A 23096-nucleotide genomic window follows, 5' to 3' on the forward strand; every position below is an offset into this window, starting at 1 on the left:
CAGGGGCAAAGGCTCCGAGATGGGAGGGCACCAGTGTGGCTGGACCGTGACATCTGTAGAATGGGATATTGTCAGGTGTTTAAAATACTGACTTAGGAGGTTTTTAATGACATGCGGAAATGGTTAGGTTAGAAGATTCCGTGGGGAGAAAAAGCCAGGTAATGACCGGAAACAGAAAAGCACGGAAAGAAATACACCCAGAAATTATCCCTGAGGGTGTGTGCAGGAAGGATGCAATTTAGGGAGAACAGAGATGCTTTTGGGTCCCCTCACACTGTTGGAATGACATCCTTTGTGGGCTGGAGGTGAGCGTTCCAGCCCGTCTTGGCTTCTGTAACTGAGTCTGCTGGTTCCCAGGGGTCTGAACAAGCAGCCACCCATCAGGGCAGCCATTGCCTGTACATTGCCTGAGCCCAGAGACACTAGCGTAGCTTCCAGGCGCGTCACTGTCACACCCCTGGTGGCGTAGAGCTGCATGTGCATCAGCCCACAATCTCAGGGGCAAGAGCTGTGAGAGCTGTAACTTTGTTTCCATGACTCAACTCCGCTGATTTCTCGCCCCCTCTCCTGGAGCTGCAGGAGCATTAGCTTGAGGGCTGCGGAGGATGTCGCCTCTCCCCAGCCAGAATGAAGGTTCCAGAAGGCTGTGGCAGGACCAAGGAATGAAGAGAGGGACATCTCACCTTCTGACCTCCCTGGACCTTTTTGATGCCTGGTGACACTGGGGGCAGGAAGTTTCCTTGCTAAGGACATGTTTGCATAAATGCAAAAGTTAGGCTTTCGGCATAAATATTCATAGATGAAGCTAGCCTTTAATTTTCTTTGCCTACACTCTCCTTGCCCGATTTTCTTAAGATGATTGTTCTTTTGTAAAATGAGCTGGGCCGCTTTCTCTTGCTTTTCCTGGAACTGTTAGTATATCTGCTCCTTGAAGTCTTAGTGTAAATCTTTTTTTGAGTATTGGTTTATACAGGTTTTCTATGGGAGTTAATTTTGTATTAATTTTTTTTTTTTTTTTTTTTTTTTTTTTTTTTTTTTTTGCCTTTTAGGGCCGTACCTGCAGCACATGGAAGTTCCCAGGCTAGGGGTCGAATTGGAGCCTCGGCTGCTGACCTACACCACAGCCATGCCAGATTTGAGCCACATCTGTGACCTACGCCACAGTTTACCGCAATGTCAGATCCTGAATCCTCTGAGCAAGGCTTGGGATCGAACCTGCCTCCTCATGGATACTAGGATTTCTAACCCGCTGAGCACAGCGGGAACTCCCCCTAAACCATATTTTAAATTCTCTACAATTTTGTTGCATTCACAAACTCAGTAGCCTGCACCAAAACTTTCTCATTTAATGCCAGTGGCAAGATTGTTCACTAGCCTTTGCACAATACTTTGCACTTCTGTTTTCCTTTCCTCGTTTAATTTGCCCTGAGTCGTGAGTAGAGGAAGTATCTGCCTGCCGTGAGCTTTCTCCAGATTGTGTTTGCTCTTAGTTCTCAAGAGAAATGAAGCCAGCAGACAATTGCCGATGAGGTGGTGGTTGTTTTTAATCGAAACACATGGTCGTTCCTCAAGCTAGATTTTTTTAGGAGGCTTGGAGGGTAGGCCCCTTTCTCTACATCTCCCGCCTGTCCGTGGACCCAGGTACTACTCAGGACTCGGGGGGGTGGCTGCTAATGACAGCCCCGGAGGGGAGCGCTCATGGCATCCTTTTCCCAGTAGCACAGACAGTGATTTTCTGTTCGCCTAAGGCATCCCAGATGGCAGTGGACCACGTGCTGACATCTGCCGTTGGACAGACGAGGAAACCGAGGCTCCGAGAGCCGCTGTCCTCCCGCAGGGCCCTCTGCATGGGGAGCAGAGCGGGGAGCAGGCTCTGCTGCTGCCCAGCCCACCGCTTCCCGTCTTTCTCCAAAGCTGCAGAAATCCGGGTCCTTTGTCTGCCAGTCATGATGACAGGGTTACCATGGAAACGACGGGGCTTAAAGCCTCAAAATAGACAGTCATCGCTGCTTCAAACAGCTCCGAGTCTGCTGCATCCAGGACCTACGCCGCAGCTTGTAGCAACACCGAATCCTTCACCCTCAGATTGAGGCCGAAGGGAAGGGCTGTGCCAGAGCCCAGAGGTTTTGTGCCGTAGGCGGCAGTGACCATCGCTCCCCCAGTGCGACCCCTTCTAGGTGCCAGCTCCGGTGCCTGCCAGGTGAAGCAGTAACCGCAGTTGGCACTGGTTGAGGGCTTGCTGCTCCAAGCTGACATCTCACTAAATCCTGGGGGCTGCCCTGTGATGGAGACACTCGAATATTCGTTTCACTGATGAGGAAACTGAGCGTGTCCGTTGTAACAAATTGCCACACTCAGCGGCTTAACACAACACAAATCTTTTCTTTCACCACTCTAGCGGTCAGAGGTCTAATGTTCAGGTGCCACCAGGGCTGTGTTCCTTCCAGAGGCTTCGGGGAAAATCTGTTTCCTCGTCTTTCCCAACTTCCAGAGGTCACCCACCGTCCTCGGCTCGTGGCCCCTTCCCGCTTCAAAACGCATCCCCCCAACCCCTGCTTCCATCATGCCGTCTCTTCTTCTGCCTTTGACCGTCCTCTTACGGTCGCAGTGGCCACCTGGAGAATCCAGGACAATCTCTGCAGCTCAAGACCCTTAACTTCCAACTGCAAGTCTTCTGTCACGTGAGGTAACACATGCACAGGTTCCAGGGATTCGGATGTGGCCGTCTTTGGGGGCCATGATTGTTTATTGCACAGAGAGGTGAAGACGTTTCCCCGAGGTCACACAGCTCCGTAGAGCCAGGATAGAGTCTCCAGCAGCCTCACGCCCATCCGCCTGTGCTCTTTCTCACTTAGACTTCACAGAGGCGCTGAGAACAAAGAACTCTTATGGGAATTAGGGGTGAGCCAGGTTTGTTTAAAGGGACTGGGTGAGGTGGACTCCCAGGACTCAAGCTGGTAATGGGTCTCGGGTAGAAAGACCAGCCCCAGCCCCCCTCTGCTGGGGGCGGGGGCTCCATGGGTCTGTGGGCAGAGCCGTGGTAAAGCTCCCAACAGGGGGACAGCCCTGCAGCTGGATCCTGAGACTCTGGGGCAGGAGCAGAGTCGGGGAAGGTGGAGGCGAAGTCGGAGGTTCGTGGAGAGAGCGGGGTTCACGTCAAGTGGGCTTTGCCGACCATGGTGGGGGCCCTGGGTTTACTCTGAAAGGACGGGAGCCACAGGGGGCTTTGGCCTGACTTTTTTTTTTTGCTTTTTAGGGCCTTGCCTGTGGCATATGGAAGCTCTCAGGCTGGGGGTCAAATTGGAGCTACAGCTGCCGGCCTACACCACAGCCACAGCAATATGAGATCTGAGCCGCATCTGTGACCATCTGTGGGCAATACCGGATCCTTAACCCACTGAGCGAGGCCAGGGCTCGAACCTCATGGATACTAGTCGGGTTCGTTTCTGCTGAGGCACATCGGGAATTCCTGGCCTGTTTTTAAGGGGATCCCCCTGGCTGGAGAATTATTGGTGAGGCGGGAGTGGGAGCGGGGATCAGATGGGGGGTTGGCACTTTAAGCCAGGTGAGGGGTGGTTGAGGTGAGTGGAGACCGACAGGCCTTGCATCAGCACAGGAGGCTGGCTTAAGGGCGAGGGGTGGCCGCAGGCTTTGTGCGGAGAGGGGACGCCTGCCTTGATGCAGCCCGCGGACTGGTAAGGAAATGGGAGCCTTACAGCCTTACAGCAGGGACGTTTCTGAAGGCTTTGTGGCTGCTCTGATCAGGTCAGCTTTAATGCTTTTTCCTTTCTTTCTTTCTTGGCCACATCCTCATGGATACTAGTCCGATTCGTTTTCGCTGTGTCGCAACAGGATCTGCAGGTGGTCAGATTTTAAGTCCTTCCAGATTGGCTGTGGATGGCTACCAACCCACCACCCCACCCTCTTCCCTGAGCCCCAGGCCTATCGGTGGCCCAGGTCCTAATTGGTCAGCAGGGACTAATTTCCATCCTGCCCCAGCTTCAGAGCCCCTGTAAGATCTGCTTGGCCAGTAAGGTGTTAATGGACCAACTGCTGGGACAGCCAGCAACAGGCATGAGCTTAGAAGGGCCTGTCTTCCACATGGGAACTTCTGTGGGGCTACCGGGGACAGCAGGGAGGGGACACTCCTTGGGCAGCCACGCTGCCCACTCTGTCCCAAATGGGTCTCTGGTAGGGGCGGCACGCTGTTGCCTTCAGGGGCCAGGAGAGCAACATCCCATGTGGAGCAGCTGGTCTGAAATAATAGGAGGTGGGTGGCAGGTGGCACACAGGACTCAAGCTGCATCTGTGACGACGAGATTTGATTTTGCTACAACCCCCGTGGCAGCCAAAAAGAACATACCCACGAGTAGGCCTCACGTGTGCCCGGTACACCAGGAACAGAGGCCCAGAGCCAGTTAGAGCCACAGGCAGTGTCCAGCCTAGTCCAGGACGTGAAGCACCTTCGAGGACCCACGAACACCTCGCAGTGCTGGCGTTGAGTCACCAGCAGGAGGCAGTGGAGAGCAGTACTTTGAGTGCAGCTCTGGGTTCAAACCCCTACCTGAGACCTCGGGCGTGGGCGTGGCTCTTAGCCATCCAGGCCTCAGTTATCTTGGCTATAAAATGGGAATAATGGTGGCACCGACCTGGCATTTTTATTGGGGGATTAGGCGAAGTCATGCACGGGAGAGGCTCAGCACAGAATCCGGCGCAGAGTAATTGCTTAACAAACACTGATCCAGGAGCTGCTGCTTCTCTCTTGGCAGGACCCACTTGGAGCCGGTGCCCAATCCATGTTTAGTTGTGGGTTTGATGAATGAATGAATGACCCATCCTACGAGCACAGGGTGGAAACAGACCCATCTGTCGTTGGCACCCCGTGGCGGGCGCGGCTCGGTGCCAGTGGCTCCTTGTGTCTCCGCAGTATTTGAAGAGCCCGAGGACCCCAGTAACCGCTCCTTCTTCTCCGAGATCATCTCCTCCGTGTCGGACGTGAAGTTCAGCCACAGCGGCCGGTACATGCTCACCCGAGACTACCTCACGGTCAAGGTCTGGGACCTGAACATGGAGGCGCGGCCCATAGAGACCTACCAGGTGGGTGCCGCGGCCTGGGGCATCTCGGGGCCCCTCTAAGGGTGGGAGTCCCCCAGCCGCCCTTCCCTTTCCGGGGGGGACAACCTTTCCCACCTACAGGGGGGCTTCCGTTGGCCCATTTTGCCGTGAAGACACGGAGGCTGGGGATGGAGGCAGCTCCTCCCCAGGCACGTAGCTTGGCCCCACCTTGCAGGGAGCTGTGTGTCCTCTCTTGCTAGCCTCTGCCCCGAGGCAGGGCTGTGGCCAGGCCTGCCATCCAGGGCCCAGGGGACAAAGATGAGCATTGCCCTGGGCTGGGTTTGAGGGTGGAGGGTGCTCTGGAGCCAGTGTCTGTAGCCCTATGGTGAAAGCAGGCTAAGCAGTGCCCTCTCCCGGGGAAGAAGCCTTAGGTTGAGAGGCAGCGGTGACACAGGAGCATGGGACATTTCCAAATCCTGGCACAGGCATGTGGGAGGAGGCACGGGGCACCGTCCTAGCAAGTTATTTATTTTTCTGTTATGATCCATCCGTCTATTAGGGAGTGGAAAACAAAATTCATGTGGTGTTAGAATATGGCAGGGACTTGGAAGAAATATGGGACTGATTTAAAGCTGCTTTAAAAATGCTCTGGGAGTTCCCTGGTGGCCCAGGAGTTAAGGACTCAGCATTATCACCTCTGTGGCTCAGGTTACTGCTGTGGCTTGGGTTCGATCCCTGGCCCAGGAACTTTGGCATGCTGCAGGCACAGCCGGGAAAACAAAAAACAAAACAAACAAACAAACAAAAAAACAACTGTTCCAGTTATATCTCCAGCTGGAGCAATCTGGGAGGCTTCTTGGAGGAGGTGAGATTAGTGCTGGACCTTACGGGATGAGCAGGATTTGGTTGTGTTTTAGAGGTGCGTGGGAAAGCACCCCACAAGAAGCCCCAGCCAAACCCTCACAGTGTCACCAAGTCGTAGGTGCACACAGGATGCCACATGCATTTGTCACCCCATTCCTTACTGCTTCTGCAAAGGAGGCGCCATGGGCCCCACTTGGCAGAAAGGGAAGCTGAGGTGCTGAGAGGGTTAGGACATGGGGAGCTGCCTGGCAGCGACAGATTTGGAGCCCAAGTGGGAGCCCCACAGCGCCCTTCCCCGCCTTCCCGCCCTGCCGAGGCAGAGAGGCCCCCAGGAAGGGGCACAGAACTGGTGGGGAGGGGCATGGGTGCTCAGAGTCTGACCTGTGGCACCTGTGCTCCTGGCGGCCACATGTCCATAAGGCTGTCATGCGCAGTTCTGGTTTCCCCACCCCTGCCAGCTCAGGACAGATGGATTTGAGAAGGGCCCCTTTGTTAGCGACCTGTATTTCCTGGAGGTCTGGCCACCCCCTCCAGTTCTGCCCCAGGTAGGCCTCCTGCTCCCACTGTACACCCCCCACCCCTGGGAGGGACTGACCCTTCCTCTGACCCTCGGGATTGGAGGGGCCAGAGGCTCTGGGGCAGGCCTGCGGGATGGACCGTTCTAGTGCCCGCAGTCTGCCCAGGAACGTGACTTTCCAACCGCTTCAGGCCCCTCAGCCTTTCATATTCCTAGAGTCAGCAAAGGCCCATGGACCCTGAAACTAGGTGCCCTGGGTTTTTTGGTGGGTTTTTTTGGTTTGTTTTTTGGTTTGGGGGTTTTGTTTGTTTGTTTTGCTTTTTAGCGCTGCATCCACACTTTGTGGAAATTCCCAGGCCCAGGGTCGAATCAGTGCTGCAGCTGCCAGCCTACACCACAACCACAGCAACGTTGAATCCTTAACCCACTGAGTGAAGCCAGGGATCAAACCCGCATCCTCGTGGTTACTAGTCGGATTTGTTACCACTGAGCCACAGTGGGAACTCCTAGGTGCAGTGTTTACTGTGGGCATTTTGTGGGGAGGGGGTCCAGACTTCACATCCCCAAAGCACTGAGGACCCAGTAACATCAGGGCATCACTGCTCTGGAAGACAGGGCCCAAGCCTGGGTGCTTGGCTTCTGGCCCAGCTGGCCTATTGATTCTAAAATAATAATAGTTACATAAAACCACTATAATAACTAACTTTTTTTAGCTGTTATGCACTAGAAGTTGTGTATAGCAGGATAGTATTTAGTTGGCTTGCAGTAGTGAACAGAAAGGGTCTTTTCTCCTTTTACGAGAAGCTTGAAAGAGAATCCAGGAATAGTGAGTGGCTGCAAGAACTGCTCAGGGTCCCAAGAACTACTTCTGTGATCTAGTTCACCATTATTGCATGTTGGTTTTCTACCTTCATGTGTGATACCTCATGAGGGCAAAATGGCTGCCCCACCTCCAGGAACTATGCCTACATTCCAGGCAGAAAATAAAAGGAAACGTGGGTTGGATCTGTTGCATGTCTTATCAGAAGCCCAAAAGCGTTCCCAGAATACTCAGAAGACTTCTTGAAATGTATTGGCTAGAATGGGTCCATGACCAGGCTGGGAAAATGAGTAATTATACAGCCTCTGTGGTTGAGGACAGCACAGGAGAAAGCAGTGGGGATGGGTGTTGAGTGAGCCAGCCCTCAGCAGGAGCTGTGTTGACCCAAGTCTTTGGCTCCCCGTTCCTCTTCTAAGCCTCCCGGCTGCCCCATGGGATGGGGCTGTGTTCACTCTATCTCATTTTATTTGGAGAAAATTGAGTTAAATGGCCTATCTGTGGCGGTAGAGTAACAAGCAGCCAACCTCGGATTGGTGCCCAGGTCCACACCCTCCCTCACCCAGCCAGCAGAGGGCAGGAGGCAGTCAGCATGCAGGAGAGAGACCAGCGGGAGTGTTCAGACCAGTGCATCAGTGAGGCTGCAAGGTGTCCACACACATGCGCCTGGAGGGGTGAACACGAGTGCCTCGCTCTGTGGCCGGGAACGAAGTCAGGCACCGTTCATCTTCCAGGGCGGGGGCTCCGTGCCTGGCTAGACCCTGGGCTCTGAGGGAGGGAGGCGCCACGGCCTGACCCTCAAGGGTCTCAGATGAGCGGACCACAGGGAACCTGACTCACTGGGAAGGCGGTGGGGCTGGGCTCCCCACGTGGCCACCTGTCTGAAAGAAAGAGCAGGGCCCTGTGCCAGCGCTTCCCTTTCCTCCACTCCGCTTCCTCCGCTGCCCGCAGAGCCTCTCACGCGGTGTGTGTGTTCATCAGCCCTTTGCCTGCCCAGGCTCCCCTGGGGCTGCCTCTGCCCCTGTCACTCGGTGCCTCCTCCGAGACTCACAGGCCATCGAGGGCCCCCTCTGTGCGGCCTCATCTGTGCCGATTTCCTATGAGAAGCAGCCCAGGGCTGTGACGTGCACAGGCACTGCTCCTTCTCCCAGCCCCCGTGCCCCCTTCCGCCCCGCAGCGCTCAGGTGCCGCCCCCACCCCACCTCCAGGGCAGGTGGGCAGGAGCCCCTGACCCGGTGGCTCCAATCCCAGGTTCGGACTGTTCCCAGACCCGTGCCTCCCGTCCTCCAGGTCTCGGGGATGCACAAGACCCCCTCCTGCCTCCTCCCTCGGCCCCACCACACAGGGGACCCCCTCTCTCTGCCCACCTCTAGCCTGATTCCAAAGCTCACCCTTCTCCTTCCAGCCAGCGGGTCTTGGACGTCTGTAGGGCGTGATTCACATCTCCGGTCTGGCTGTGGCCTCTAACCCCATGCTTGTATTTTATTTTATTTTATTTATTTATATTTTTAAAACGTATTGAGGTCCTGCGATGTGCTGGGTCCCATGCACCCCACTGGAAAATCTGGGGGGAACAAAGACGAATAGGTCTTGCCTCCAGGGGCATCCCTTCCAGCAGGGAAGATGACCAGAAATGCAGTGAATACACAGATAAAATAATCACAAACTTCCAAGTGTGCGGCCAATAAACCAGGGGCTTCTGCAGAGAACATGGGGGTCCTGAAGCCAGGGGAGCAAGAGGATGCGCCCTCTGCTGGAAGGGTGTTTCCAGAGGAGGGAACAGCAGGTGCAAAGGCCCTGAGGCAGGAACACGGTCCGTACACTCTAGGGATGGTGAGCGGCTGGCTGGAGCAGAGCGAGCACATGGGAAGGAAGAGCCCGAGGTCAGAGAGGTGATGGGGAGGGGGGGGGCTTGCGTGCCCCGGTGGGTTTTGCGCAGAGGCATGATGTGATCCAACTTCGTTTCCAAGGGATCCCTCTGCTGCCTGTGGAGACAGACCAGGGCGGGGAGGGGGGCTCAGGAGACAGAGGGAGAGCAGGAAGCTGGGCAGTGGTGTTTAGAGCAGGGTGGTGGCCGAGGATGGATGTGGTGAGAAGCTCCAGATCGCCTTGGATTCTGGCCAGGCTGCATGTGGGTGTGCAGACAACAGATGGGGAGAAAACGGTGTCGTTTGTGGTCTTTGTACCAGGAAGGGTGGAGACAGTGGAGGGACCGGGGCTCGGTGGTGGATAGCCTCGAGGGGGCTCTGGCCATCCCTGGAGGCAGCTGGTGGTCCAGTGTGCACTTCAGGGAGAGAACGTTCTGGGGATGTCAGCGTGGGGACAGAATTTCAACGAGGCGTGCAGGTCGGGTGGGAAGGAAGGGCCATGGAGGGAGCTTTGAGGCGAGGCGGGCTGGAGCCCTCTGTGGGGAGGGCAGTGGCAGCCGAGGCCTGGGGAAGTCCTGTGTTCAGAAACTTCCAGGCTGTGGGGTCAACATAAATGCACAGTAAGGCCGGGCAAGAGCCTCGGATGCACCTGATGCACTGAGACAAGATCCAGAGACAGATGCTCGGGGTTCTCAAAGATGAATCGGAGCTTCCCAGACAGACGAGAATGAAGACCCCCTCTTTTTTTGTCTTTTTAGGGCCGCACCTGCGGCATATGGAGGTTCCCAGGCTAGGGGTTGAATCAGAGCTGCAGCTGCCGGCCTCCACCACAGCCACAGCAATGCAGGATCCAAGCTGCCTCTGTGACCTACACCACAGCTCACGGCAACGCCGATCCTTAACCCACTGAGCAAGGGCAGGGATCAAACCGGCGTCCTCATGGATGCTAGTTGTGTTCTTAACCTGCTGAGCCACAACGGGAGCTCAAGACCTCCTTTTTCTTCCCCTCCCCTCCCTGCCCGTGACTCTTGGTTTGTGGCGGGTGTCACTGCCCTGGGGGGGGAGTTGGACATGTCCTTCTCTCTGTCCCTCTGTAGTCAATCAGGGTCTCAAATGCCTACAGGGCTCTTTGCCCAGCGTTACCTCCTTGAACCCTCACCTCTTCTCCAGGGGAGGTCCCACGACCCCCTTTTCAGATGGGAACCTGAGGCTCATGGAGGCTAAGTGCCCAGACCAGCTCAGCAGGATGGGGCTGAAGAACGGGTGCCTTGAAACTTAAGGGAAAAGTCAACATAAAACAAGACACAGAGACATTTATCTTAAGTAAAGGTGGGAACCAGGGATCTCAAGGTCTCAGGGACCCAGAGCGCTGCCTCAAGGAACCGCACTGCTTTTATTGCGCTCTGGAGGATGACGTCAAGCGAGGAGGGGGTTGCAGCTGCAGGATAGAGGTTTTTTAAAAAAGTCACATGGCCGGTTCCGGGTAAGCTTTTATTCTGACCTTTGGGCATTTAACACTCATTAGCATTTGAGGAAGCTTGGCCTCAGCTCTCTATGCAGAGCATCTGGAGAATCACCATTGTGCTTCTGCAGACAGCATGCCTATCTGCAGCAACCCCGCGTGCCTAGGTTTGCACCTCGGTTCTCCCTGCTAATGCATCTCCTGCTAACGACCCCTCGTAAACCCCTTGGGGCCATGAGGCTCCTCTTTTATTCTTAAGAGGACGTATCACGCCGTGCAAACGGCAGCGTGCAAACGGCGGCATGCCGATCTGCACAGGTCCCGTGTGCCTAGACCAAGGCATTCCGTCCTCATTCAGCTGACCCCATGAATAACTTATGCCTTTAGGTCTTCGTGCTTAAGCTGAAGTCTTTCACCAGCACTGCGACTGTTTTCCAAGCAGGAAGATGGGGTAAAGGAAAGCAGGACAAGATGGGGTTTTCAGCAAAGAGGCTAAGAAAATATTGTAGAGACGTGCTCGCGACAGCTAAGTGACTCCCCAGGGACACGGAGTAAGGGGCAGAGCTAGGAGCCCAGATTTCCTGATGGCCATTTGTCTGCCCCTCCCCCACCCAGAGGGCAGGGCCACGTCCCTGAAGAGCTGGCACCTAGGAGCCCCTGCGGGTCTAGAGCTTGTGGGATTGGGCTGCAGTCGGGTGCACGTAGGTCCTGGGGTGGGGGGGTCTCCATCTCTCCTGTGGTGCCCGGGAACCCTGGGCGAGGGTCTCAGTCTTCCACTCGTAAGCTGTGTGACTTCAGGCCAGTTACTTCACCTCTCTGAGCTTCTGCCGAGATCCTGCCTGTGGGAGTGTCCTCCTTCTTTTCTCCATGATGGGCCCCAGTGTGCTCACGGTGACTCTTGTCCTCAGAAGGCACGACCCTATAACAAATAGTCACTTAACTTTTGACCCCAGAAGAGCCCATGAAGTGTGCGCTCTTTGCACTTTAAGGACAAGTCAATCGAGGCTCAGAGAGGTGAAGCCACTGTCCAGGATCACACAGCCAGGGAGGGGCAGAGCCAGGATTTGGTCCCTTTCAGGATTTTCCCTTCGTCATTGTGACTGTCCCCTCTCTGGCCAGGCTGTGGCTCCTTCCCTGTGGGCAGGGTGAGTTGGGAGTGCCACGTGGACCCTGGCGGCCCCAGCCCTGCTCCATGAGCCCCTCCTCGTGCAGGGGGCCAGGAATGTCAGGGCGCCCCCCTCGACGCACCGCAACCCCTTCTCTCGCCAGGTCCACGATTACCTTCGGAGCAAGCTCTGTTCCCTGTATGAGAACGACTGCATTTTCGACAAGTTCGAATGTGCCTGGAATGGGAGTGACAGGTAACCTCAGACCTCGGACCCCACCCCAACTAACTAGGGATTTTCTGTCCAGCGGGGCCAGCTGGTGACCTGGGCAGGGTGGCGGGGGTGGGGAAATTCACTGTTATCAACCCTGAAGAATCAAGGTGTTCCTAGGAGGCCACCTTTTCTTTTTCTTTTTTCTTTTTCTTTTTTTTTTTTTTTTTGTCTTCTGTCCTTTTAGGGCTGCACCATTGGCATATGGAGGTTCCCAGGCTAGGGGTCTAATTGGAGCGGTAGCCGCCGGCCTATGCCAGAGCCACAGCAACGCCAGATCCCAGCTGCGTCTGCACTACCTACACCGCAGCTCATGGCAACGCTGGATCCTTAACCCACTGAGCGAGGGCAGGGATCGAACTTGCAACCTCATGGTTCCTAGTCAGATTCGTTTCCACTGCGCCACGATGGGAACTCCTGCCCCCTTTTCTTATAGCAGGTATGAGCTCTCAGCTCTCAAAGTCAAGGGCAGAAATGAAACTTCACCTTCTGAAACTACAGCTAACATTCATTTGGAGCCCTGGTCTCCTGAATGATAGTGGAAAGATCTTTAGTCAATTTGGGGGTGCCTCACCACATAGCCCCTTCCCCAGACTGTCAGGAGTGAGCGAACACCAGCAGCAGGTCTCGAGCGCAGGAGGTCTATTAGAATCTCGGAAGAGGGGCTCATTGCTGTCAGATGGGGACTCCAATACTACCCTGCGTCTCTGTGTGTCTGAGCAGCTGTGTGGCTGTGACCACTGCCCGCCCTTTCTCCACATCACCACCAGGGGGCACCTGTGAACAGGGGATGCTGGGCTTCCAGAGTCTGGAGCCACCAAGCTCTTCCTGGCTTCTGGGTGCCAGCCTGGAGCTGAGCTGTCCTGCCTCTCACCCACCACGTCCTGCCATACACTTTACATACCAGCTTTTCCAGCCCTGGTAGCCCCTGCCACCTCCCTCCACAACCGGCTCTGCTCCCACCCCCTGGAACCCTGACCACACTGCACCTGGCTCATTCCTGCTGTTACTTGGTGTTACTGGCTCAAGCCACCTCCCCCAGGAAGCCCTCCAGCTTGATGCCCCCAGCTTCCTGGGTTGTCCTTCTGTGCCTTCGCATTTATTACATTTTCATCTTGCCTCTGGTTGCCTTCCCCACCAGTGGGGGTGCCCCGAGGCGTGGGACTGTAATGCAGCCCATCCTGAGCCCCTCACTTGGGACCTCAGCAGTGTCCAATCCATGGCTGTTGACCTTCTGGAAGGCATAGGGTGTGCCACCTCCTTCCATGTCATCTCAAGCGTCCTATGAGCCCAGCACATCCCACAGAGGAGGATCCCAGCAGAAATAAAGTCCAGTCCCTGCCTTCCAGGAGTTCAAAGGTGAAGGGGAGAAGCAAGCACTGCTGTCCAAGGCCCCCACCTTTGCAGACTGAAGCAAACCTTCTGAATCCCTCAGCTCAGGTTTCCTGTTCTCATGTTAATGAGAAACTTCCAGAATCCTGGTTGTGTCAATAGCAGCGCAGAGCTGGATATCTGATAACCCTCAACAGTGCCCCCAACCCACATCCAGCAAGACTTAGATGGGGGAGAGGAAAGGGCGGTGGCTTTGGGGTCAGACACCCTCGATTTCTGGTCCCACTCCACCACTCTCCAGCTGCTTGCTTGAAAAAGCCACCTGCCTGCCCTCTCTGAGTCTGCTCACCTGGAAAGTGGGTCTAACAAACCATGACTATCAAGGGCTGCTTTGAGGATGAGACCCTGTGTACGAAGCTTCTGGCAAGGCCATGGCTCCGTATTGGCGGTGTATGGTCCAGTGATTTATACACACATCTGTCATCTGTCTTGTCTGAAAGGCCCACCTAAAAGGCCACCTCCTCTAGGAAGCCCTCCTCGATCTCTTCCACCTGGGAAGAAGGGATTTGTGTCAACCAAATGTCTTCCAGTTTCAGGAATCAGACAAAAGCCTAACCTTGTTCTGAGACATTCCAGCAGGGCTACCCCAGGGCTCCTGCTCTACCTTTGGGGCCATCTTGTCTCTGTCCTCTCCCGTCTCTGTGCCTCCCAGCTTCTCCACACTAGCCTCAACCTCTCCCACTGCAGATGGCTCCCCCTTGCTGTTGGGGAGGGAGAACCCAAATAGCCCCCCTTCCAGTGTTCTCACAGCCTGCAGTCCCCCAACTTGGTATATGGAAAATTCTCACGGAAGGACCCGATTGGCTTTGCTTGGGTCACATGCTCATGCTGGGGCCAATCAGCATGGACGTGATTAATACATGCCACAGTCGGCCAGCAGGGGGTGGTAGAGGGCCTTGAGGGATAGCTGGTCCAGAACCACAAGGATTGGACGGGAGCCTTTCCCCAGGGGAAAGAGGAAAGAGGGGGACGAGAGCAGCCAGGATGGGATCCCCACGTGCAGATGAGGATGAGGCTGGCAGAGGTGAAACAACTTGCCTCGGTGTCAGCCGGGGCAAGGACGGCTTTTTCCCTCTTAAAGGAACCCTGGGCCCTTCTGTCCTGGGGCGGCTGGCAGGGGGCTGGGACCTGGTGTTCCGAGGTGAAAGTGACACCTCTCCCAGTCGATGACGGGGGCGGTGGGGGGCTCTCTTCTCCCTAGAGGTGTCGCAGGATCCTGAATGGAAGGAGGACCAGTGTGGGTTGCAAGTGATTTTAATGATTTCACGCTCCCTTCCCTTGATGGCTCAGAAGCCTGGGTGTTGTGTGAAAGCGCCCACTGGATTCTGTGAACTGCTCCCCAGAGAATGGGCGAGGCTGCCTTTCCCTTTTCTCTCGCCCCTGCGGGTGCAGAAGGGGCGGGAGGCCCTGAGTAGGCAGGGCCCTTCCCTGGGCATCCATCACCCACTCTCTCCTCCCGCCTTCCTCCCTGGTCTTGGGCTCCTGGTCAGACAGGCAGGCGGGGCTTCAGGCCACAGGAATGGTTAGAATCCAGAAATACCTGCTGGCTTTTAGCAAATAGCAGGAGGTGGGAATTACTGAGCCCAGCGCTGTTCTAGTGTTTTATTGAGTTATCTAGTCCTACTCACCAGGGGCGGGAGTCCCCCATTACCATGTTTTATAGACGGGAAAATGGCACGGAGAGTCAGGAAGCGTGTTGGGCAGAGCTGGGATCTGAACTCAGGGAGCCCAAACTGAGAACTGTCTACACTGCATGCGCTTGGGCTGTGCCTTTGCCTTTTAGGCCCAAGTAAAGCAGGTGGGGAGAGAAAGGCCCATCTTGACAGCGAGGCCCATTGGCCCCCCACCCCCTGACCCCGGTCACCCAGCATCAAGGCCACCCGCCTGGATCCTGACCTGTCTGAGCTTGTGGGCTCCTCTCTCTGCTCCACAGCAGGTGCTCTGGGTCCAGGGAGGGGAGGCCTTGGCCCCTGGGGCTCGGATTCCCCAACCGGACCAAAGCTGCATCCCGCCCCGAGGCTGCTGAGCCCATAAGGCTGCTGGTATGGGTTTTATGAGCTCCCGGGTAGGTCTCTTTGCAGGCTCTGAGAGTGACCACCTCTGGGGCAGTGTTAGAGCCACCCGCCCCCAAGACAGCCCAGCCAGGAGGTGGACATCACAGAGAGAGAGGAGATGAGGGGGGCACCCCGGCTTCCCCGGGGGAAGGAGAAAAATCCACCTTCTCTTGCTGTTGCCTCGGAGTGTCACCTAGTGCCCCTTAGTGTCCCAGAGCCGGGCACAGGGGTGAAAGAAAAGGGCCACAGAAGGGGGGAGGGTAGGAGTCCCCTTCTAAGGAAGCTCAGCCCACCTGGCCCATTACATAGGTCCCTGTCCCTGTGACCCAGCCTGACGCCGGGCCTGACCCCAGTGGTCGCCAGCTGCAGGAGTGACAGTGGGTGTCTGTTGGGATCTCAGGCAGGCCACCTCTGTTGTCCACTGAACCAGACAGGCCTGATGGGGTTGCCGTCCCGGGTGGAGAGCTCAGACTTCATCCTGGGGGGTGACCCTGAGGCCTGAGCATCGCCTCTGCAGGGCGCGTGCGTGCGTGCACACACACGCTCACACACACACACACACACACACTCCCACCTCGCCTGCCTCACCCTCCCTCCTGTGCCCTTTGCAACTACTCTCCCTGCTCCCCAGCCCACCCCCCAGTCCTCCCCGCCTCTACCTCCTCGCTCACCTGGGAGAGGGCACTGCCTGGGTGGGGGCTCCCGCCTTTCCCGCGCCCCCGCAGGCTCCCTTGCACACGGAAACTCCAGTGCGGGGCCCCTCATGCCCTGGGTCACTGCCACACCCCGCCCCCCACCACCCCGTGCTCACAGCCCTTCTGCCTCCGGAGACAGCACCGAGGCATGCCGACCCAGGAGAGCCGGCCCCCTGTGTCACCTCCTTAGCAGCCAGCCATCACAGCCAAGGTGCCTGCAGCCCCCTGCACCTCCCACCCCATCCCCTGGCCTTGGGATACTTTGGCGCTGGGTGGCAGGGTGGCCCCTCTCTCCCCCACCCCCAGCCTCTCCGAGGCGCCGACTTCACCCAGCCCTCCTCCCTGTCCTCTGGCCTGAACATGGGCCTCACACCGCTGGCTGAGCCGCTGGGTCAGGTGTAGCTGCTGCCGGTGCGGACCTGGCCGAGGGTCTTGTGCCTGGACCCCTGAGAGGCAGCTGCTGGCACACATGGCAGCCTAGGGCATTGGGCGTCAGTGACTTTTAGATGCCAGATCTGCTCTGCTTCTGGGCATCTTCAGGCTCCACCACTCCCTGCTCCCATGCTGGGGGCTCACGGGGTCCAGAAGCCTCAGGGGTCACAATTTAGGGGACGTCAGAGCCAACCCAGCTGTCCCCAGAATGCGCTGATGTCTGAGGAGAGAAGAGGGGCTTCTCTGGGAAGAGGGGGGAGCGGAAGGCACTCGCCCCCCCACTGGCTGCGCAGGCGGGCTCCTTTCGCCCGGTGGGCGGATGCATCATTTCATTGTCTCAGCAACACGCAGGTCTCTTCACACCAATTAAGATTTTAGAGCAGAAAAGAATAGAAGCAGAAAGCACACTCGAATTCTCCACCCACCCTCCCTTCATCTCCAGGGATTAGACAAATCTTTTAAAAGGCAGAACCATTTACTCCCCCCTACCCCACCCTGGGCCACCCCCACTGCTCCCCCAGCTGGCTTCAGAGACCCCTCCCCTCCCCTCTGGTCTGTCCCCTGTCCCTGTTTAAGGGGCTGCTGGGCAGGTCATCTCATGTCCTTCTAAGACTTCTGACAGTGGCTGGGCTCTGGGTGACCCTTCCCCGCCATTCGTCCTTTCATTCATTCAGAGTTCTCGTCATGGTGCCGCAAAAACAAATCCAACTAGGAACCATGAGGTTGCGAGTTCGATCCCAAGCCTTGCTCAGTGGGTTAAGGATCCGGCGTTGCCATGAGCTGTGGTGTAGGCCGGCAGCTGCAGCTCCAACTTGACCCCTAGCCTGGGCACCTCCATAGGCTGCAGGTGTGGTCCTAAAAAAGAAAAAAAAAAATTCGTCTGTAGGAACCATTCATTCAGTCAGCAGGCACTCAGTGAGCACCTCCCGGGGGCAGCACCTTCTGAACCTGCAGGTCTGACGGTGAACGAGAGAAGCTTCTGGTCCTTCAGCCTATTTGATTTACAAAACTTTGATGGGGGGACGGGGGTTGGGGGGTGGGCATGGGGGGCCCTGCTTGGTCTGCTCTGTTTAGCGGCTGCCGAGGGCTGTCTTTCCATTCCCGGAGTCTTCACCCCCTAGGAGGTCGAGCCAGGCCCTGGGGACTCAGATCAGACACACCTGCCCTGGGAGTCCCCACCTGGCGAGGAGCCTGAGGCACAGGTGGACCCTGGCCTGCGGGTGCTTAGCGCTGGGAAGTGTCCCCACGTGTCCCTCCAGCTCCCGCCTCCACCCTCCTCAGCACAGACTGTGCCCGGGGCTGACCCCCTGGACTGCATCACAGGCCTCCATGCCTGCTGGCTTCTGGCCGGGTTTGAGGGGGGCTCTAGAAGGCTATCTGAGGTTAGGAGCGGGGGGGCACTTATTCCTCTGTTCCCTGTGGTCTTTGGGGCAGGTCCCTTCAGCCAGCCCCTCTGCTCTGTTCTCTCTCTCTACCTCTCTGTCTTTCTGTCTCCATCTCTCTCTCTCTCTCTGTCTCCTGTGACCCCTCCCACCACCCCTCAGGCCTGCGAGATGGTATCAGAAATCTCCAAATGGGAGTTCCCTTTGTGGCTCAGCAGTAACAAACCTGACTAGGATCCATGAGCATGTGGGTTCGATCCCTGACCTCGCTCCATGGGTTAAGGATCCGGCATCGCTGTGAGCTGTGGTGTAGGCCTGCAGCTGTAGCTCTGATTCCACCTCTAGCCTGGGAACCTCCATATGTCACGGGCGCGTCCCTAAAAAGACCAAAAAAAAAAAAAAACCTCCAAATGTACCGGCCCCAGGGCACAGCACTTCCTGTGTTCCCTTATAACCTTCCAGAACCTTGGCCAACCGCCTTTCTCTGGAGCTCTTCTCCAGTTGCCCAGTTGGCCTATGCCCTCTGCCCCCTGCTGGGGCCCAGGTGAGCCTGGCGCCCTTCTGCCTGGAGGACCCCGAACACTGATGGAAAAGCCACTTCAAGCAGGGGGCGTGCCGTCCTCATTACCCCCAACCCCCCACCCACTGATCTCTGACGACAAGGCAGAGAAAGTCTGGGTGTCAAGGACAGGTGGCACCAGGCACTGACACTGCAGACCGTGGCTCTGGCGGAAGGCTGGCCTCATGGGCACTCAGCTGTCTCTAGAAACCGCACAGCCTGGGCAGGGAGCTGCTCGCGGGCTGGGACCCAAAGGGAGTTCCTGACCCAGACTTGCCAGACCCCGAGCTGATAAAAGGTCCTTTCTGTGGAGGACCAGAACTTGGAGCAGCAGACTTTTCCATGAGAAAGGAGCCAGTGTGCTCTGTCACCGTAAGAGACAGACGTCACTCCGTCGCTGCCCTCTGCCGGGGAGACGCCCCGCCTTGAGCAGTTTCAGGGGCCAGGCAGCAGACAGGCCTCCCCAGCCCACATCTGGGCCATCACCGTCGAGAAGGGACCAACAGTAAGAGAGGGTCCATAGGCGAGGTGACAGGTGGCTTGTAATCACGAGTTGTCATTCTCAGGTGGCCCTGGGAGGTGGGCTTCCCCTGGTCTCCCATAGATATGTTACTGCCCGGCCTCAGGTACCAGCCGATACACTCCTGGTGTCAGTTGATCAGCCCCCGTTCTCCCACGAGAAGGAAACGTGTTTACGAGGACAGGTGTCACTTTGGCTTGTGACTCAGCATCATCGGGGGACGCTGGGCATCAGACCCTGCAGAGCCCAGTGCCCAATAGGACAGCCAGCCTGCCCTGGCGCATCTCCCACTCCTCCGCACGGGATTAGCCCTGCAACCTGGGTGACCCTGGAGACCTGGCTCGTGTGTGTACCCCTTATAAACCCAGGCGTCCTTGTGGCTTATCTTGGAGCCGTGATAGCAGCACGAAGCACAGCTGATCTCCGAAAGGGAGGAGGGACTCCAATCTGCCTGTACTTCTCCCCAACAACATTGAAGGGGACCACTTCCTTACCCCTCCTGGAATCCATGCCCCCTCCCCCGTGATTTTGTGCGCCCTGCCCCCAGCGGCTCCCAAACCCCAGACCCCTTCCCTGCGCCCAGGCCTGTGTAGCTGCCATTCTTTCTCTCCCAGCTCTTACTATGCAGAATGACATCCTTTCTCTGGTCCAACGGGAATCCCTTCTCCTTTGGGGAGGTGGGGAGGGGAGAGACACATGTAAAAGGCTCTTTGGCAGGACGGGGACGTCTATAAACACTTGCCCATCGATGGTGTGCGAAGTTTTCATTAAGTCACTCAACAACTCAGACAACAGAGAAGGTCCTGGGTCCCTGCCAGAGGCCCACCCTTTGTCAGCACAACGTTTATAGCCCAGTGTCACCTGTTGCCTAGTCTCAGTCAAAGTCGAGGCTGTCACCCCTGGACTACAGGGCAAAGTACAAGAGAACGTTTTTATGGTGTTTGGGGCAGAGGAGTAAAAGGGTCTCGGCTCCCGGCCCTAAGTCTGTGACCGGAGAGGTGAGGGAGGACAAAGGACCCCCAGGGAAAGGTGAGGGGGGTGGGGGGGCAGGGGTGTCCCCACCTGCTCCCGCGGGCTCCGTCCTGGGGCGATGGCCCTGCAGGTCGCCGGCGGAGGAGGGGCGGGCGTCTTTCTTCCCCGGCCCCACCTTCATGCCTCTCCTCCTCCCGCCAGCGTCATCATGACCGGGGCCTACAACAACTTCTTCCGCATGTTTGACCGCAACACCAAGCGGGACGTGACCCTGGAGGCGTCCCGGGAGAGCAGCAAACCCCGGGCGGTGCTCAAGCCGCGGCGCGTGTGCGTGGGCGGCAAGCGGCGCCGGGACGACATCAGCGTGGACAGCCTGGACTTCACCAAGAAGATCCTGCACACGGCCTGGCACCCGGCCGAGAACATCATCGCCATCGCGGCCACCAACAACCTGTACATCTTCCAGGACAAGGTGAACTCCGACATGCACTAGGCGCCCCGCGCGGCGGTCCCCGCCCGACGGTCCAACGGCCACTCGCGGAGCGGCCACCAGGGGGCGCTGGGCCGTCCCTGCAGCATCCCCAGGCCCGACCGCTTTGGCGGGGGCGCTGATCTCTTCGAAAACAGGAAAAAGAATGTTCGCGGCTCGGAGTCATCGTGACCGACGTGACGGTCGGCCTTGAAGTTCAGTTCTTTCATCCTGTACTTTAACCGCGTGCAGTCTCCCCCACCTTATTCGGATTGTGGCGTCTGCGCGTTCCTTTTTCCCTCCAGCGGTTGCTTTCTGGGGATGCAGGAGCCGCCGGAGCCGTTTCTCGCGCGCGCCTCGCTGGCCCCAGATCAGGGCTCCGGGGACAGGTAATGAAGCTCAAACAAGCCAGCCAGGGATTCTTTTGATGAAAAATGGAGCCATTGCCACTGTCTCAGAGCTGAGGTTCGTGCCGTTTTGCTTTTTGGATCGTGGATTCATGCTAAGAATTCGCAAGCTCCTCTTTTAGGTTATTTTAATGTCTTTCAATATCCCAGGTCCCTTACAGTTTCCTGAGAGGAAGGGGGTGGCATCGAACCATGTGTGTGCCTGTTATCTTCACCATCTGACCACTCTTCTGCCGCGTGCCAGGCGTGCTGCCCTCCCTCCGGCTGCTCTGCCGGCTCTCCTGTCATCCTGCAGCCCTCATCATGGGCACCTCGGGGGAATGTGCACTGCTCCCTTCGTGATCTTTCTGAATCTTCATCATGACCTTAAGAAGTGGGTGCCATTCATTTCCTCCATAAGCGCCAACTGCTCACCAGGCGCCAGGCTCTGTGCCAGGTGCTAGGGATTAAAGGTGGATGACTCATCTTCCCACTGTACACGTAGGGAAACTGAGGCCCAAGGTGTGCACCAGCCGAGGTGGGGGAGTCAGGAATCTCATTCGGCCCCCTCCCCCCACAAGGCGCTTCCCAACACACCGCGTTGGTGGCTCATGTTAAAGCAGCATGCTGGCCTGGAAGGTTCTAGAACCATCTCTTCATCTTACAGCAGGTGAGCCATGACGCGGGTCCGGGGAGAACGGAGATGCAGAATGGAGAAGACCCCGGTTGCTCCTCGCCTGTTGGCTAAGGAACTCCACCCCACGACTGTCCCCCAGCGCCTTTCCCACGAGCACTGAACTGCCTCCAAAAGAAATTTGCATGTTACGAGCATTTTAGGATACATTTTCTTTAAGGACCCACGGTCTCCAAGGACACTTCCCCGAGGGCCACAGAGAACGCGGTCTTTCCAGGACAGTTCCTCTGGCTCTGTCAGGACCAGATCCGCCCATGTGCCAGCCACGCCCACATGTCTTTGCCCTTGGAAGGCAGCAGAACCCATGGGGCTTGCATTTTGATTCAGAAAGCAGAGTGCAGAGGCCCAACCGAATCCAACATTTTTTTTTTTTCACAAGATGTGACCTAACCCAGGAAATAGACCCAACCCGAGATTTTTCTCAACGGATAACAGTGTCCTTTTTTGTGTGTGAAAGCACAAAACACATGTGCACTCACTTCCGGCCATACCATAATTACGCAAGGAAATGGGTCCATTGTTGTTTTTTTTTAAAATCAACGTGAATGAAGAATGTTTGTTTATATATCACTGTAAAATCCAGGTGACCTGGACAGTATTATATGTACATATCTATTCTAATTGCAATTAATCACAGGATCAGAATCCTTTTTCTCCCCTTTGTAAAGAGTTTCAAGGATGTGGTACATTGTATAGAAATCTTCTCGAAGCCAAAATCCAGCTCTGAGGGCCTTACACAATTACTCGGATATTTGGCGAGACCCGCTTCCCTTTGTGGTTCACATGCAGTGGGGAAATTTGCATTTGCTCTTCGAGGTTGCTGTCCGATCAGAGATTTAAAGAGCGCACTATCTCTACAAAGTGCAAATCTTACACTGTATTCAAAAGGAGGTCTTACCCCAGGTCCTGATTCCTTACTCTGTTTTAAACTTTGGATACCAAACCAAAAAAGAAAAAAAAAGGATCTTAGAAGAAGCAAGGAAACACGTCTTTGAATCCCTGGAAAAGAAGACTGTCCAGAGCAAATTGTGAATAAAATACGCGTTGAAAAAAAAGGCGTTGAGGGGGGAGGGGCTAGCCAAGGCAGAAGGGCCAGTAAAATCGTCACAAACTTTGCTTCCTTACTGTTTCAATTTTCTGCTCTTTTTGAATGGACGGGCATCCACCTCGTCAGTGGGTTGTTTTTGTTTTTATTTCCATACGCGCTGAGGTTCGGGCGCTTGGTGGCTTTGGAGACCTTGTGGAATAGACTGGCCTGACCGGCTTGGACTCTAATTCATAGGTGCGTTCTTGTTTTCTTTGGTGTCTCACAAACTATCCAACTGTTGAATAAGATTATAAATATGTTAATACCAGCTTTTTCCAATAAAATAACAAACGTTACATCGGAAAGGAGGCTCGGCAGGCGGCTGGTTTTTAATGAACCCCCCCCCCCGCCCCCACCCCCGTGGCCAAGGGTCCCCTCAGGAAGGGGGTGGATGTATCCGTGGGCAACGGGGGTCACCTCCAGGCTTTCCTGCCCCTGGCTCGTAACCTTTCCCAGGTCTGATTTTATCACCGAGGAGGTGCAGCTGATGATGAG

The 23096-nt window shown here is 56.2% G+C and overlaps 1 protein-coding gene across 2 annotated transcripts in view; it reads left to right on the forward strand.

Moving 5' to 3' along the window:
* Nucleotides 1-22906, forward strand: part of PPP2R2C (protein phosphatase 2 regulatory subunit Bgamma) — a 135122-nt gene extending 112216 nt beyond the window's left edge. For both annotated transcript variants that reach the window (XM_021100970.2, XM_021100969.2), the window contains exons 7-9: nucleotides 4928-5097; nucleotides 11853-11944; nucleotides 20167-22906. In XM_021100970.2, coding sequence (XP_020956629.1) covers nucleotides 4928-5097; nucleotides 11853-11944; nucleotides 20167-20458 — 554 coding nt within the window. In that variant the 3' untranslated portion in view covers nucleotides 20459-22906. The remainder of the gene's footprint in view (nucleotides 1-4927; nucleotides 5098-11852; nucleotides 11945-20166) is intronic.
* The last annotated feature ends 190 nt before the right edge of the window (nucleotides 22907-23096 follow it).

Source organism: Sus scrofa, chromosome 8, assembly GCF_054392235.1.
Source record: "Sus scrofa isolate SSC_HxYL_T2T_F1_AM1 chromosome 8, Sscrofa_HxYL_maternal_Yorkshire_Landrace_v2.0, whole genome shotgun sequence".
Classification (NCBI taxonomy): Eukaryota; Metazoa; Chordata; class Mammalia; order Artiodactyla; family Suidae; genus Sus; species Sus scrofa.